Source organism: Lacerta agilis, chromosome 8 (genome assembly GCF_009819535.1).
Source record: "Lacerta agilis isolate rLacAgi1 chromosome 8, rLacAgi1.pri, whole genome shotgun sequence".
Taxonomy (NCBI): Eukaryota; Metazoa; Chordata; class Lepidosauria; order Squamata; family Lacertidae; genus Lacerta; species Lacerta agilis.
In genome coordinates this window covers 49,987,837-50,004,835 of record NC_046319.1, presented here as the reverse complement: position 1 = coordinate 50,004,835, position 16,999 = coordinate 49,987,837, and the positions used below count along the sequence as shown (strand labels likewise).

General features: G+C 44.1%; 1 protein-coding gene across 8 annotated transcripts in view; it reads right to left on the bottom strand.

Moving 5' to 3' along the window:
* Positions 1-682: 682 nt before the first annotated feature.
* The window catches only part of KIFC3 (kinesin family member C3), a 37,677-nt gene continuing 21,360 nt past the window's right edge, over positions 683-16,999 (bottom strand). For 6 of the 8 annotated variants that reach the window (XM_033157368.1, XM_033157372.1, XM_033157367.1 and 3 more), the window contains 17 exons: positions 15,192-15,388; positions 14,233-14,298; positions 12,073-12,216; positions 11,728-11,967; positions 11,317-11,490; positions 10,329-10,476; positions 9,991-10,121; positions 9,655-9,766; positions 9,055-9,236; positions 8,643-8,747; positions 7,507-7,637; positions 6,622-6,745; positions 6,124-6,253; positions 5,359-5,588; positions 3,712-3,846; positions 2,927-3,026; positions 683-1,160 (listed from right to left, as the gene is read on the bottom strand). In XM_033157368.1, the coding sequence (XP_033013259.1) occupies positions 1,135-1,160; positions 2,927-3,026; positions 3,712-3,846; positions 5,359-5,588; positions 6,124-6,253; positions 6,622-6,745; positions 7,507-7,637; positions 8,643-8,747; positions 9,055-9,236; positions 9,655-9,766; positions 9,991-10,121; positions 10,329-10,476; positions 11,317-11,490; positions 11,728-11,967; positions 12,073-12,216; positions 14,233-14,298; positions 15,192-15,388 (2,375 nt within the window). In that variant the 3' untranslated portion in view covers positions 683-1,134. Of the gene's footprint in view, positions 1,161-1,911; positions 1,945-2,926; positions 3,027-3,711; positions 3,847-5,358; positions 5,589-6,123; positions 6,254-6,621; positions 6,746-7,506; positions 7,638-8,642; positions 8,748-9,054; positions 9,237-9,654; positions 9,767-9,990; positions 10,122-10,328; positions 10,477-11,316; positions 11,491-11,727; positions 11,968-12,072; positions 12,217-14,232; positions 14,299-15,191; positions 15,389-16,734; positions 16,759-16,999 lie in introns of those variants that run through there. The other 2 variants (XM_033157374.1, XM_033157376.1) reach the window with 2 other exon arrangements.

Sequence of the window (16,999 nt, the reverse complement as noted above, 5' to 3'; positions counted from 1 at the left end):
TGGCATGTCTGCATTTCATTTAATTCTATTAAGTGCTCGGTCCTAGCACTATATTGAATTGTTGAGTGGTGTGAGCTTACGTTTGGAGAAAGTTTATGATTTGAAAGTGAGAAAACTAGGGATACTCAAGGAATTTGATGTATATATTCCAGAGTGAATTCACTTGGTACACGTCATGGGTGGGATCCATGGAGGCCCAAGGTCCCCCCCCCCTTTTTTAAAAGCAGACCATAGATTGCCTCATAACACTTAAATTTGCTGAGAAATGCATACTTGAGACATAAAAAATACACATAGAAAAATGAGAGAAAACAGAAGGAACATAGGCAAAAGTGGTATGGACCGAAAATAGATATATTCCTTAAATACAATAATAAAAACAAATAGGAGCAAATAAGTAATTCTGTATGTTACAGGTACAATGATCCCTTTTGTGGAGCTCATTAGAGAATTTCTAATCACCTGGAGTATGGGGGAGGAAAGATGAAATTCAGAGGAAATACTTTTAGTCCCTGTCAATATATGGTATTCTCATAGCAGCTCTGGCCTAGCCAACTACTCAGTGTGTGAAATGAGTACTAGTGTTGCAGGTTAAGCTCTGCCCTAGTCCAGCTGAATTTTGCTTCCCTGTTACAAGGAAGACCACTGAGTTGTTTGTTTTATAAAAAGCAGAAACACATGGTGCTTGAAAGCCACATCTTGGTGCAAAGAGTTTATTAAATTAAAAAAATCAATGCAGAGGGCCAAAAGGATGGGAATGGGTCTAGGACCTTCATTCTCCCTTTAAAAATATAGTAAAATTCACCTCATGTCAAATAGGCAGGTGAACCATCTCCTGAAGTCCAGTTGCATCCAAGCCCAAGTCCATCCATTGCCAGCAACGGATGAGGTACAACAGGGGGCTGGCATGTCACCTTCTCTCAGGATGGGAGTGTGTCTGATGGAGAGACCCTTCGCAATTCTAGGGCTGGCAGATGGCACCACCTTTCTTTTTGCTATGGTTTCTCTTTCTTTGTGTCTCCCAAATCAGTGTCCATTAGCCTCTGAGGTGGGCAGGAAATGAGTAGTCTCTTTAAAAAGTATTCATGGTTTCGGAAACGCCTTTTAAAAAAGCATGTTCCTCAATCAGCTGCTTCACACAGGGATTGGCCTCAGTTTCCCTAAAAAACAAACACCACAAGGGAAAAGATTAGGGCACTTTGCTTTCTACTCCTGCATCCACAGTGAATGCCAACCATCTCCTTGCTACATGCATAACAGGTCACCCACCTATGAGTGGCAGCTGGCCAGGCTCCAGCCAAAACCTCTGTGCAGAATGTCATGCTAATGAAGTTTAAACTAATATAATACTGTTTGAAAATCTATACATTAAAAAATACAAAACTAAAAGAATTTACAAATTGTGTTCTATAATCTAATGGCAAGTGATCCTACAAGTTAAGATGACTGCATTAGTGATTCTTGCACAGAAAGAGTTTCAGAATATGGAGCACTTTCTTAAAGCAACAGAAAGGAGAAGCTGGTCAGGGGTAGGGCAGAAATCTACCTCTGGTGGCAGATTTGCAGATCTGATTTGAGATCTGAAGCAGAAAATGAATCTATGAAGGAGCAGGCAGTTATGCAGGCACTTTAAGTACAGTATACAATTAGATCAAAGAAGAGTAATGCACCTCCATGGTTACAAGCAATCAAAACATGCTTTAAAAAGTAAAATAAAGATGGAAACTTAAGTTCTCAAGGTTCAGCGCCATTTCCCAGATTCTGCAGATGTGAAAATGCCATTAACTACAAGCCCTGACCCCCAAGAAAGCAGGAGAGGTGGTGCCCATTCCCTGCCTCCCTGGCCAAAGCAGAGCCCTTCACCTTGCTAAGCAGCTTAGTCTCCAGCACCCAGCACCTGTCCACACTCACCTGGAGGCAGACAGAGCTTCTCTTAATTCCAGGCTGAAATCAAATGGGACAACAGGTTTGTTTTGCATCCCCACACTTATAAATTAAGAGAAAAAGCAGCCGGGTGTGTACTGCATTAATGAACAATTAGCTTCTTGGTGCTGGGTGACACCATCATGTCTTGTTGAGTTTACTCACAGCATCTGGCTGTCCACCATGGCTGCTGGAACCTTTGATCTGATCCAACAAGAGCAATTCTAATCCTTGAATTTCTTAGAAAAGTTTATGAACATGGAGTGTGCCTGGCAAATGATGGATTTGAGGCTGGAGGCAAAAGGACTATCTCTGTTCTAATTGTAAATGAGGATAGCTGATCTCAAAGCAAAGGTGCATGGAGATGAATGTTGTCTAGAGGTCTCCCTACCCTCTGTGCTTCTCCTGGAATACACTTCATGTTCTATGCACCCATCCCTTCCCTGCCATTGTGACCTGATTTGCACTGGGAAGAGCAGGAAGCACTACTCATGAACATGAGTAGCCAGAAGATTTTCTAAGCACCCAGCATCCATCCTGGTCCAAATCAATCCCACTCTCTACTGCCACCCCTACCTACAGTATACACAGAATGGAGGGGTGGATGGACCAGGAAGGTTGTCTGATCTGCTTCCTTGAGGGACATCTCAAGGCCTGTTTGTGTGTCTGACATCATATGGTAGATGAGACATCAGCCTCCTGTCTACTGCACCCTTCCTGATACCTCTATCAGGCTTCTCCTTCCTTCCTCCTACCCTTGGATGATTATGCAGCAGCATTGAGGAGAGGGCTTGCCCTGCTGCAGGCCTCATCTTCAAAATAGTTTTGAAATAGTTAGGCAAATGCACATGCACACATTCTCTGAGCGACCAGAGGCACCAGTTGTGGAGTTCAGCTCAACTACATGAAAACCCAGAGAGCATCACTGTGTCTCAGAATCTCTGGGAGAGTCAAGAGTGCCTTGAGGAGCAAAAGGAAGAGCCGGCTTCTATGCAAGTCTTACCTGACGTCTGGAGTCTTGCCCGGAGTGAACTTGCTCGCCGAGTCCGAGGAGAAGACTGACTTCGGATGCAGGGCTGTGCTGTGACTGATGATGAGTCTGCCTAGAAGAAGAAGAGCCACAGGAGATAGCAACATTTTATGTTAACTTTGTGGAGGTTTGTGGTTTTATTTTTATATGAGAATGATTTTAGCAGTACGTACAACAAATATCACATTTCCAAAATAGAAGCTGTAAAACACCAAAATTGGAATTTCCATAGTAGTAACATACACAAAACCTGATCTGGTGTTAAGCCAATATAACCAGGGCCCACCCAAGACATTTTGGCACCTAAGGTAGACCCCAAATGGCGCCAGGGAAGAAGGGGTAAGGGGAGATCTACATCAGGAACAAGGGGGTAAGGAAGATCAGCTCCTGTGGATCCTACTGCCTGATGTGGTTGCCTCACCTTGTCTCATGGGTGGGCCGGCTCTCAATATGACATACAAAGTCATAAGAGAATACAACAAACTTATCAAACTAAAAGTATTATATACTACATCATGATACATTTGTTTTGGCTGATTTCCCCTCAAATCTATTTCTTGTTTACCTAAGAAATATGAAATCTGAAGTGGAAAAGGCCTTGTAGGTTATTCTTTACACTAGATCACCCAACCACCACCTGCCTGGTGTCCAGATTATACCAAAAGCCACTTCCCTGTAGGCAAAGTATGAAGCAAGAATAAGTCCAAAGATACACTCCTGCATAAGAAAGCAGGATGAAACCAATGAGGGCCAGTTACCTCTAAGTGCTCCTGACTGGTCCAGGAGCCCAATTCTGTCCTCCGAGAGCCACAGCCCAGTTCAACAGAGCGAACCCTCTCAGCAAACTTAAGGGAACAGAGTGTTTCGCTTGTATTTTTCTCCACAGGAGAGACCTGATCAGGGAGGGAAAAGGACACATTCTTGTTTATCCACATCTGAAGCTGAAAGAACTGAGGGGGAAGTGGTGAGCTCCTGCTGATGCCTCCCGCTTACCATGGAGGAGCAGGTTGCAACAACAGTCAAGGCGACATTTTTCCATCTTCGCCGTATCAAGCAATTGGTCCCTTACCTCTCCTGACCTGACCTGGCCACAGTGATCCATGCGATGGTCACCTCCAGGCTTGACTACTGTAACTTGCTCTATGCAGGGCTGCCCTTGAAACTGACCCAGAAACTCCAGCAGGTGCAGAATGCTGCAGCAAGGCTCCTCACGGGGTCCTTGCCATGGGAGCATATTCACCCAGTGCTTTACCAGCTGCACTGGCTCCCGGTGGAGAACCGAGTCAGGTTTAACGTGCTGGTTTTGACCTTTAAAGCCCTATGCAGCCTAGGACCCTCGTACTTATGGGACCGCCTCTCCTGGTACGTCCCGCAGAGGACCCTAAGGTCCACGAATAATAATAGCTTAAGGGTCCCGGGCCTTAAAGAAGCCAGATTATCCTCCACCAGGGCCTTTTCAATGATGGCTCCGACCTGGTGGAATGCTCTGTCCCATGAGACTAGGGCCCTGCAGGACTTGATCTCCTTCCGCAGGGCCTGTAAGACAGAGCTATTCCGCCTGGCCTTCAACTTAGCCTGACCCTTCTTTCCTTTTCCCTTACCCTTTTTCTATGAAGAAACCCTTACTGATACCCCACATTAATTTTCTTCCCTGGTCTCCTTGCTCACCCTAGCAAGACTAATCTGGCCAGTTAGCCCTGGTGATGCCACGTTTATGATGTATTTATGCTGTTTTAAAAGTTGTTTTTAATCAATGTTTTTATGTTTGTTGTTAGCCGCCCTGAGCCCGGTTTTGATCGGGTAGGGCAGGGTATAAATAAAAAATTATTATTATTATTATTATTGCTGCCCTTTGCAACTTTAGGTTATGCTGGGTTTTTCTTTCTTAGGTGGGGTTGGGGTGGGGGGTGCTCCAGGGCTGGGATAACACAGCCAAGCACATAAAACATTTTTTTAAATATCCAAACAGTGCAAGCAGGGGACTTACACCAGTTGTTGCATGCACAACTGCACATGGGAGTCAAAACAGGAATGGCCTTTTTGCTAAAGTGTTATTCTGGACAATACACTGTGTAGATTGCTAACAAGAAAGAATTTTATTTGGGGTGGGGGCTGGAAATAGTTATTTGTTCTATTGTTCCTTGAAATACTGCATTTGTCAATCTTTTGCAATAATAACTTTAAAATAACAAGCATCTGGACTGCTGAATACGTTTTTATTATTCTGTATCTAAATATAATTGAAAATAAATAAAAATATAGCAAAAGAAAACACCCAAGAATGGCATAGCTCTCAAGGAGAAGTAGGTGCATCACATTGCACCAAATACACTGAATATGCAATTCATTATGTGTCACTTGAAAGCCACCCCCCCCCCCATTATAGCTCTTATGGATGCACCCACCTGGACCATCATGAGGGTCTTGCTGTCACCACTGAGAGAGTCTTGAAGCAGGTAGGTCAGCTTGGAGTTGCGGAATGGCACATGACCCTGGCGGGAACGTAGGGCATAAATCACATCTCCCAAAGCTGAGAGTGATTTGTTGATGTACTGGGCCTCACGCAGCCTGCTCCCCTCTGCACCAGACCTCCCCACACGCTCAGATCCTGCCAGATCGACCAAATTCAGCTTCCCTAGGAAGAAAGAAGTCAGGCACACTTGAACTGCAATCCTGAGCATACTCACTTGCTAATAAATATGTTTAGGACTGAGCTATTAGTATTCAACAAGACTTTGGGTCTCGGCAAACAACAGCCAGAACCATCAATGATCAAGCACCCTTCTAAGTTCACCAAGAAAACAAAGAACTTGGCTGTATGTAGAAACTGGTGATCGAGAACCCAAGGGTTCAGCTACTGGTTCGTCCACAACGGTGGCAAACACAATGCAAAGGAAAAATCCCTGGCTACCAGCCAAAGTGATGCCCAATAATGTTTCTTACAATTTATTCTGCTCAATTAAACATGGTGGCTCACTACATGGACCTCTCCTGGACCTTGTCTCAAATATCAACTGGCCTGAGCTACATTGTCATTTGGCTATCATCTACAAAATTCATTGACATTCCTCAATGATCTGTTTCCTACGTGATTCACTTACGACCCAGGTTAGGAGACCATGTTTCCTTCATGGTTGACAAAAACTAGCCCTAAGTAAATTCCTACCAACCTGTGGTTCGTATTCCTGTGCTGTAATCAATTCCCCTCACTGTGATAATCAGGAGGGCGTGAGATCGGGAGCTGTGCTCGTTCAAGTAGGTGCTTTCAGTCACTCGGTTGATATGACCAAATTCAAAGACCTAGAATAAGTGCACAGAGAGACAGACGGTCAAGCCACACATGCCTTCAGCAGCCAGTTCTCATATAGGCCTCCCTCTCTGACCATCATCCCAGGCACTTGGCACCCATTCAGAGGGCAGCAGGATGCCTGTCAGTGGACGTTCTTAAGATTTGCACAATACCGCCCATATCATATTTTTATATAATCCTATAAATCAAAGCAGTTTCTGGTACTTGTGTCATAAAATACTCATTAAAATTCTTCATTTATTCTTCCTGTAAATCTCATTTACAGAAATGAGACTTTCTGAACTTCCCTCGCCTGGACCTAGACTGTGGGGTGGTTGACTTGCTATTCAAAGTGAAGCCTCCTTGCCCGTTTTCTAACCTGGTTGATGTCTTCTACACAGTGCACAGGGAACTCTGTCAGGCCTGGCACATAGAGCTGTCCACTACCATCCGGGCACAGTTTGATGTCCAACTTCTCCTGGGGCTCCTTTCCAAGCAGGTCTCTGAAAGAGAGAGGCCAGCAAGATCCTTGTAAGGCTATGTGCTCCAAAAGGACACCTTTCCAGCACAGAAAGATGGGTTAGTGATGCAGTAGGTGAGAGACAGTTGCCGAAGAAGCAGTAACAAATAAGACACCCAATATTTGATTGCTAAAAGAAAACCCTCACATTGGTTCTCTTGCAGCAGGATCAGGTCCCTTGCCTAAAGAGCTGTTTCATCCTTCCCAAGTTACAAATTGCAGGAGGACAGTGTTCTTCAACCTAACAGTGTCCAATACCAACACCATTGGAAGTGCTTTGAACAAAGGCAGAGAATGGCTAATGGAGGGAAGGAGGGAAGAACCATGGAACAAGTATTCCTCAGTCAAAAGAATTTTTTAGCTGAACAAAGTCTAACAAGTCACAATGAACTTCCTTGGCTAAGAGTGCAGCTACCCAAGAGGAACTAAATTCTGAAAACAGGTGAACTGCAAGAGCTAATTCTGTCTCAGGGCTCAGTTCTGAAACTTGCTTCAACACCAGAGCTAGTTTCCAGAGCATCTGAATAGGGATATTAAAACTGCCTATCGGCATATCCATCAACACCACTGGAGCCAGAAGGTTAGACTTTCATGAACCATTCCCTTGTTATATGGGGCGGGGTCACTTCTCCTGCAGAAAGCACAAGCTGTTCCACCACCATCACTGAAATTGTTTTCTGGGACATTCCAAACCCTAGGGTTTTGAATCCAGGGACTGAGAGGTCTTTGGCATCCTGCAGTTACCTGAGGGCTTCATTGTAGATCTCAGCCACACTGACAGTGATCTGGTAGTTCCAGTCGGAGGCTTTTGCCTGCACTTCTGAGAAGAGAAGCTGCAGTGCCCGCTGGTTGATTCCTGGGTTTTCAGGAGTTCCCTGGTGAGTAAATGGAAGGAAGGACATTTGTTCCTTCAATGCATTAACATTACATAAGAAGAAATGAACACCAGAAAGAGTGTGTGTGTGTGTGTGCACGCTCATGTCAGGCAGTCCAGCACACCATCATTGACTCACTCTGCAGTGCAGTCATCAATTTCCCTTCCCTCTATCCATCTCCCTGCCATCCCCAGTAGTGGGGGAAACAGTTTTTCTGTAAAAATGCAAAAATAATAAAACCTTATCAAGGCTAAAAGGTAGTATTTTGAACTCTAATACCAAAAAACCCCTCAGCAAACATGGAAACACTACACAACACAGTCTGCCCCAAACAGCAGCCAGAAAGCCCAAATAGCAACTGGTATTTTCAAAAGAACAAAAGGAAATTGGACCACTAATACCCCTTGAGGCACAGCAGGTGGGAGCAAAAGATTAACCCTGCTCTTCCAGTGAAGGAGGAATCAAGACTGGTGAAAAGGTTCCCTCCTTTTCCAGTTGACGACAGGTAACCAGATTTATTTACTCCTAGTTTTGACACTGCCTTCCAAAAGAAGAGGTAACCCTTTCCTGTATACTCCACCCCTATAATGAGTAAGAGCAGGAAGGAGTGTTTTCTTTTGTAACCTAAAACTGCACAACGATGCAGCCTGAAAAACCTCTGGAAGAGCATTGAGCAGCTGCAGGGCCACGTTTTAGGGACTTGCCAAATGAATATCCTATGGGGCAAGACCTCCTGGGGTGGTGTGAATAACTGGGGACATTCATAAGGGAGAAGGTGCTCCCCAAGATATGTGGGCCCAATGATGCCTTTAAAAGGTGAGAGCCACCACCTTGAACTGAACTTGGAAACACACTCACAGACATGTAATATGGGCTTTATATTCAGTCCCCACCCCCACCCCCCAAATAGACAGGCATTTAGCACTAGCTGAACAACCCCACAAGAGGACTATGGAAACTGCAGAATCAGCAAATCGTTTAAAAAGGAACTGAAAAGCAGCTCACCTCCATTGTGTATGTCTTGCCGGCACCTGTCTGGCCATAGGCGAAAATGCAAACATTGTAACCATCAATGCAGGATGTGATCAGGGCTTGAACTTCCCGGAAGACCTTTAAAAAACAAAGTTTGCGTAAGGCATTGGCAGAGTACTTTGCTCTGCTGCCATCAGGCTCATACATATCCATGAGACTAAATCCAAGTCCAAAATAAATGAATCACAACCTCTTTACATATAGAGTAAAGGAAGAAGATGAGATACTGCAACGCAACATGTCTAATTTGCCTGTTGGTAAACACATTCCTACCTAGTTAAGTAACTCAACAAATGAGATGTTTCCCTTCAAGCTATGTTCCTGCTTCTCTCACCCAGCAGACATTCTTGCTAACTTAACAGGAGGACACCGTGACTATACTTACATCTTCCTGTGTTGCTTCAGGAGAGAAAACCTTGTCAAGTTCGAATGATACCAGCTTCCCTCTATGCATCAGATGCAAGATGGCATCATCATCAGGGTCAAATGTCACCGCACTGGCAGCTTCTGGCCCATCGCCATCCTCTTTACATACTGGCCGAACACGGCCAAACACACGGATATTGCCTTAAAGGGAAATTATAGCTTTATAAATCTGAGAACAGCTGGCTTCTAGGCTCCTAGGCCACTCCACAGAGAATCACAGTGGCTGATGGTTATCTTAACCACTAGGCTATATTCCAAATAAACCGTCTATCAAAATGGCATTTAGGGGCAGGCCAAGGTTCAGAACATTGTTTTTGGTGAAGCAGAATGTGTGCAAATCCACACTTTGTCTGCCAGACAGCCATCAGCAAAACCACCTGAGCCACAATGCACATCCCTTGCATAAGAGATAGGAAGATGTTTCCACCCGAAAGGCTCCCCCAACTCCCAAGCTGGGAACCCCAGAAAACATCGCCTCAGCTTCCTATCAGATAGCCTCAGCCGTCAAGTGGCATATATGCCATGCCCTCAAAGAAAAAATACATAGGGACCCACAGACCTTTCAACCGCACAAGTTCATTGTGACATTTCTTCCGGAGCTGCAGTTCTCTGCGGTATTTCCTCAGGAGCTCCTGATTTGTACTGTTCACCTCTTCAATGGCTTGGCCAATCTTTCAAGAGAGGACAAAAGAGTTAGGGGGAATATGTCACACTGCGAGGTGGAGAATCTTACTCCTCCTCATCTCATCCAGATCTCCCCATCTCAACTGAGCCACTCATATTTAAAAAGGAACTTTACAACCAACAGGGAAGGTGCAGCACCACACCATTTACAGTAGAGGGTGGGAATCAGCCCTGAGATTTGGAAGTGGGACAATCTTGCTGCTGGACTGACCTCAGCCTTGGCACTCTGTAGGGCTTCTTGGAGAAGAACGGGAAATTCTCTGACCTGCCGCTTCAGGCTATTGTAATCATTTGTAAGGGTTCGAAGAGCTGGCTGGAGAGTCAGGAGATTTGTCCTCACTCCTACGAAGATGAATAAATGTACATTGAGGCAATGCTAGAAGATTCATACATTTTCCCATTTTCATTTGCAAAAAGCATTTCTCCTCCTTAAACAAAACCACCATAAGGCAGATGCTGGTTCAAATGATCTCTGAACTGAAAGGCAGCTGCTTCAAAAGCCAAACCAGGCCCTTGAGAGAAATGTTTGGCCAGCTTGAAGATACTCACCTGCCAGGTTCTCGTGAACAGCTTTCATTTCTACCTGGGCTCGAGCAAATGCTTCTTCAATGGCTCGATTCTTGTCCTCCTCCATGTTCTGCATCTCCTCCAGCATCTGCTCGTTGGCCCGCTCCAACTCAGACTCATACAACGTAACCTAGGAAACAAAGCAAAGGAACCTGTCAGGGTGAAGAGGCCAGGCTACCACTTTCCCTCTCCTCTAGGGTGGGCAAATCTTTCCAATCAGTTCCTCTCTGTTTCTCATTTTTCCAATCATATGTTCAGTTACCCACATTTCTACATGGGTTTGCAGTTTTTTTAAAATAATAATAATAATCTTATGAACATTCACCAGCATTTTAACCTGAATTACTTCTTATGACACACATTTTTGTGTGCAATTTTCCCTAATAAAGTTATATTTGTATGTTAATTTCACAGATATATGCATTTGTGTGCAAACATTATCCTAGTATATGAATTTTTGTACACATTACTTGGCTAGAGAACCGTACTAAAAATCTGAGAATTGTGAATTTCAAAGGACAACTGTTTCAGTTCATGTATGGTTTCAGAAAGCATGAATGTGGTAGATTTGCCTTTAAATGCTAACTTAATGGAATTTCTCCCCCATCCCTCCTCTAACATCCATCAAAAGAGTGCCTTCTGCTGCTAATAGGAAGGCATTAGGACGCAGGGACAGGTTGCAAACGATCCTCCCTGGGCACACCAGTAAGGCTTGAGAGAACTGGAAAGAGGGCCCTGGAGCAGCAGGTAGAGAGCCTGGAGAGGAGTAAGAGGATACTGCTGCAGAAGTACAGCAAGAGGGGGACATAGAAGCTAAAGAATGTGTAAGTCTCTTGCAAGGGACCAAAGGCAGAGAAGCACCAACAAATGAAGAAGCATCCTTAGCGCTTCCTGTTCTCTCCACCTGCATCATTTTGAACAAGTTGCCTGAGCTCTGTTTCTCTTTTTTCCACACTCAGAAAGTGCTCACCTGAGCTCTGAGCTGCACTGCTGCCTTCTGAGAGTTCTGCAGCTGCTGTTCCATCTCTTTCAGCACCTGTCTCTGCATCCCAACTTGGTCTTGCAGGTATTGGTTCCGGGACTGGGCTTCACAGAGGGCCTGCTTGGTCTTTGAGGACTCGACTTCTACAGTCTTGATTACATACTGGGGGAGGAAAAGCAAGAAACACAGCTACAGAAGTGAGACACAGCCACAGTTAATTATAGATGACCTTTAGGGTCCTTTCCAACTCTACAACTCTACTTGAAGGCAGCTTATGAAAATAAGAGATACTCTGGATCTCTGACTGAAGCTCTTCTGGGGACTGATGAACTCTTCAAGCAGTTTCACTTTGAGGAAACTCATGGACTAAAGCCTTCACAGCAAGCTATTCTGCCTCACCTTAATCTGCTGAGGCTGGGCTTTGAGGCTGGCTATTGTCTCCTGGCTATCCCTCAGTCTGCGGCTGAGCCGCTCCTCCTCCTCTGCCTTCTCTGCTAGGGAGTCTTTCAGCCGGAGCTCCACCTCAGCCAGGCGATTGGTTTTCTGCTCCACTTCTAGGTCCAGCTCCGACAAGCGCCCTTTCACCTCTTCTGCTTCTTGCTTTAGTTGGGCCAGCTTTTCCTGCAACTTCACATTCTCCTGAGTAGTAAACAGAGAGGAATGAATATGGCATATAATGAACATGACTGCGGCTGAGCAGCCTGCAGCCCCACCCCAGCAGAAAGAAGAAGCAACTCCTTTTACCTGGCTGTGCTCACAGTTCACACATTTCACAGGATGTTTCTTCTTCAGCTCCTGCAGTTGTGCCTCACACATCTTCATCTCTTGTTTCAGACGCACATTTTCTGCAACCAAAAGGTCCCGGTGCTTCTCCAGATCTGTGCCACCCTAAAAAGGACATGGGAGGCAGGCAGGGTGTTAGAGGAACCTAGGCATTATGAGCAATTTTACTACTTTAACTACTAAGTCACCTACTGGACCTGAGGGAAATCACAAGAAAAGCGTGAAAGTTTTCCATTGAAAAAATTAACAGTGGAATTTATTTATTTCAAAAAAAGTTTCCACCCCACCAAGTTCCAAAGGTATCTATGTTCAAATATATGCCATTTGTTTGAGCAGAACAAACAGGCAATATATATATGAGTGGATCATTCCTCCTCTAATAAGTTACCAGCTACAGAAGCACTGTCACCTGTGTCTAATTAATACAAATAAATTCAAAAAACCCTTTTCATTGATAAAGTGAGAGAAACAAAATAAAAAATTCTTTCCAGTAGCACCTTAGAGACCAACTGAGTTTGTTCTTGGTATGAGCTTTTGTGTGCATCTGAAGAAGTGTGCATGCACACGAAAGCTCATACCAAGAACAAACTCAGTTGGTCTCTAAGGTGCTACTGGAAAGAATTTTTTATTTTGTTTCGACTATGGCAGACCAACACGGCTACCCACCTGTAAAGTGAGAGAAGGCATGCTTACTATGAGATCTGATTGCATGTGCAGATAACATCCCACATTCACTCTTAGATCTAAATGGCTTTAATTATAAATTTGTTGCCTCTATTTTTTGTTTGGGGCAGTCAAATTAGTAAGTATCTGGACTATTAGATGCAGAAACACTTTCTTGCAGAAAGCCATGGCCAGTCAGTGTGGACAACACTGAGCTAGATAGACCAATGGACTGTTGTGGCATAAGGCATCTCCCTATGTTCCCAGAAAAATGACTCACCGGAGACACTTCGTTTGCATACTCTCTCAATAAATTTAGCTGAATGGATCTAGCAGTAATGTCTGTGGGTGGGTTAATTGCCATTTTCCTTCACACCCACCAGTGCTGGTAACACCCTTATAATTTGTGCACTTGGCATTTTGCATTGTGTGCACTATTACTTTTGTTATACAATTATTAACATATCTGTTGTGTATTCATTTTGCTTCCTGCATGTGGTTTTCAATGCTGGGTGCATTTTGGTTCCTGCTGTTTACGGGCAACTCCTCTTCAGCTAATTTTTCCTTCAGAAAAGGCAATACCAGGCAGGGTCTCTAAGCTTACACTTCTCCCACAGGCGTTTCCAAATGGAGTGACCCTGCGCTTCCCCACCCCCTACCCCCAGCATCAAGAAGAAATTCTTATCAGGCAGAAAGAACTGAACTTGCACAGAAACAAGGCCTGTCTTTACGATGGGGAGCATATCACTACTGGAAATAGGTGTCATCTCCTCAGATGAGATGGACCAATTTACAGCTAAGTCCTCAGCGAAGTTAGGGGGAAGGGTTTGTGAAACAACAACAACAGCAGCAGCATAAAGCAAGGATTATAAACACTAAGGGAAAATCTGCACGATAACACGATCAACCTTTCCAATGGGAAGGAGGGGGATTTCAGCAAAGTAAGAGTGGGAGAATCCACAGTACTTCCTGCCTAGGCCAAATCAATAAGCAAAGTGCAATGAACTCAGCTATTTACAGGAGCATGTTGAATTTCCACAAACACCAGCAAACAGGTTGCTTGCAATGCTTTTTTGGGGAGACCTCAGGAAAAATGGAGGTCAATGTGGGTCAAATTCACCACATTTAACCTGCAAAACTTGTAACCCTGTGCTATGCCACCTTCAGGTTTTGCTTCACATATAACTGCAAAAGCCAGGTTGCTCATTCAGAACAATTTTAGTCACATACATGAGCACCATCCCCTAGTTGGGGTAAAGAAATCCAAAGCTGTACACACACACACACACACACACGTGTATTGTTGCCCTAACATGCATTCCTACTCAGAAAGGAATTCAACAGCAGTACTTCCTCTGTTTATAGTTTAGCCTACATGTAAATGTTTTCATGAGACATGTATTATGGAAGAAAGTCTTTCAGAGATATTAGCAGTGCAAAGAAGCTTATGTAGCTCACCAACACGGAATGGAGCCTGTTCATTTCCTGTGCTTGCTCCAGGAGTTGGTCCTTCAGGCTTTCTGTCTACCAACGCAGAAAGGTAGCTTTAAATACACATCACTTCCATGTTGGAAGGAAAACAGAGATGTACTTGACAGTTAAATTTCTTAAATTTATAAGACTGACCATCAATAAAATGATACAGGTGGCTTATTTAAAATAATAGAATAATTAAGAAGAAATACAATATTTTTCCACAGCAGAAACAGTACAAAACAGTTTGCAGGTTAGCTTTAAACCACACTAAAAGAGAGAGGGAGGGAAAGAGAAAGGCTTACCGGTATTTAAAACCACACTGAAAAAGTGAATGCTAAGGGTCTTTTTTGAAACACAAGTTCAAAAGGCATTTTCTGTGGTGATTCCCCAATTGTGGAATGCTTTCCCCAGTGAAAACCCTCCTGTAGCCAACACTGTCAGCTCACTGGGCGGAAACATTACTTTTCACTGTTTAAGGATCTTAATTTAATCGTGATGTGGAAAGATTCTGGCCTGTTTTGGTGTTTACCTTTTAGTGGGGTAGGGTAAGATTAATCCTTCTTATTCTTGTTCTAAAACTGCAAGTATCCAAATTTGTGGATTGCATGAACTTATTCAGGATGGTGAAATACTGAGCAGACCTCTTAAAGGACCATTCTAAAGTTTCTTACTAGGGAATTCAAAAAAGTACTACACACCGGTAATGCTTTTGCAGAAAAAAGTGTCATAAGCACAAAACATGGTCTCTCCAGGTATTTTTTTTTTTGGGGGGGGGGGTTCCCTATAATGATGCAATTAGTTTCCTGAGACAAATCCTGGGATGCGACGACTAATCTAGGATGCCATCCAGGATGGGGCAAGGATTCCACAAGCTGCTCCCAGAAAAATAGCTAGCAGAGATGCATGTTGTCCCACTACAAGGAGCCTGAATGACAACTTACCTGGTTCTGCAGATGTACAGTCTGACTGAGTTGGCTGCTTTCTTGTGCAGAAAGCTTTTCCTGCAGCAACAGCAACTCTTGCTGCAGCTGCAACTTTTCCTCTTGTAGCTGGGCCAAAGAGTCCACCAACTTCTGTACCATGGGAAGCTGACGTGCCCCTGGCAAGCTGGGCCGTTTCCCACTGAAAAATCTTCCCTCTGCAACAAAGCAGGAAATTATTATCAAGCAGAGCATGTGCCAGGCAGGGATGAGATGAGGGGAAGATTAGCATGTGATGAAGCGGAGTGCTACACCATGAAGGGCCGTGAACAGTACAAACTGCAAAGCAAGATCTTCTGATGCAAGATGAAATGCACCCGCCAAGCACTATTGCAGGAAGGATTGTTGGTGGGTGGGTGCAGGCCACGGGCTATTTCTCCCACCAAAACTCTGGGCAGAGCCATCAGCCAACAAAGCCCAACATTAGTATGTTGCCCAAAGAAATAAAGGCTGTGATGCTGCTGAAGTCAAAGAAAAATTACCTTGCATGTTAGATATTTACCCTCAGCAGTTGCCAAGAGGTTGGTCCAAATTTATATTCTCAAATGGAGAATTGTCCTCTCTTTGGCCTTACAGCGCGTGGGGCAACTTGAAATCTGCTTTGCCCCTAGTAGTCACCTAAAGTTGTGCAACCCTATGCGTGTCTACTCAAAAGTAAGCCCTACTAAGTGCAATGGAGATTACTCCCAGATAAGCACAGTTAGTTAGGACTGTAGTCAAAGTCTGCATAACCGCTCATGTATGGTCGTACCTTGGAAGTTGAACAGAATCCGTTCCGGAATTCCTTTTGACTTCCAAAACGTTCAAAAACCAAATCGTGGCTTCTGATTGGCTGCAGGAAGCCCCGTTGGACATTCAGTTCCAAAAGAACGTTCGCAAACTGGAACAATCACTTCCAGGTTTGTGGCATTTGGGAGCAAAAATGTCTGATTTCCAAGGCATTTGGGATCCAAGGTACGACTGTACTTCAAATGAACTTTTACAAAATTCAGACTTCACAACTTTTTCCACATGCCAGAGGACATATGTTTTTCTCTCTCCCTGCCCTCCCCAAAATAGCTTTTTTCCTTTTTCTGAATACCTAGCTCTGCAGAATGTAAAAATATGATTACTGCTTTGTGACTTTTTAGTTGGGACATAATAAAAATTGTTACCCTAATGTTTTGATTTTGGAATTATTTTAATGGACAGGTACAGCTACGGTACCTTCCCATCTTTACCTAACAAAAATGAGTATGTCTGAGTGAAGCCTGGGTTGTTTCATATTTTAAGAAAGCATTATTCATTTGCACACAGAAATAATGGCCTCCGACCTTACAGAAAAGCACAGAGAAACAGCTTTCCAAGCACAGCGACATAAGTACGCATCTCGGGGAGATGGCATAGTAAGACAGAAAAGACAGAGATGCCACATCACCACTTCTTGCTGCCCAAAACTCCCTGAAGAAGTTTGGCAAGTGGGATGCACACAATGACCACACAAGCATGGAGAAGAGATAAATACCACACTGCCTCTGTGCCCCAGGTGGAGGAGCTCTTCACTCACAGCAGTCTGAATTCCTGTCACCATAAGCAAGAAGAAAGAAGAAGAACACACAGAAGACAGAACCTATGATTCTGCAAAGTGAAAAATACCCCAAGTTGTTCTGTGGGCAACTAAAAATAAATACTATCTCCCTCCCTCCACCCAACAACTGGTTGGTTTGTGAAAGGAGCAGAGAAGGGAGAGCAAAAAGGGGTCAACTACATATGAGAAATAAACAGCTAAT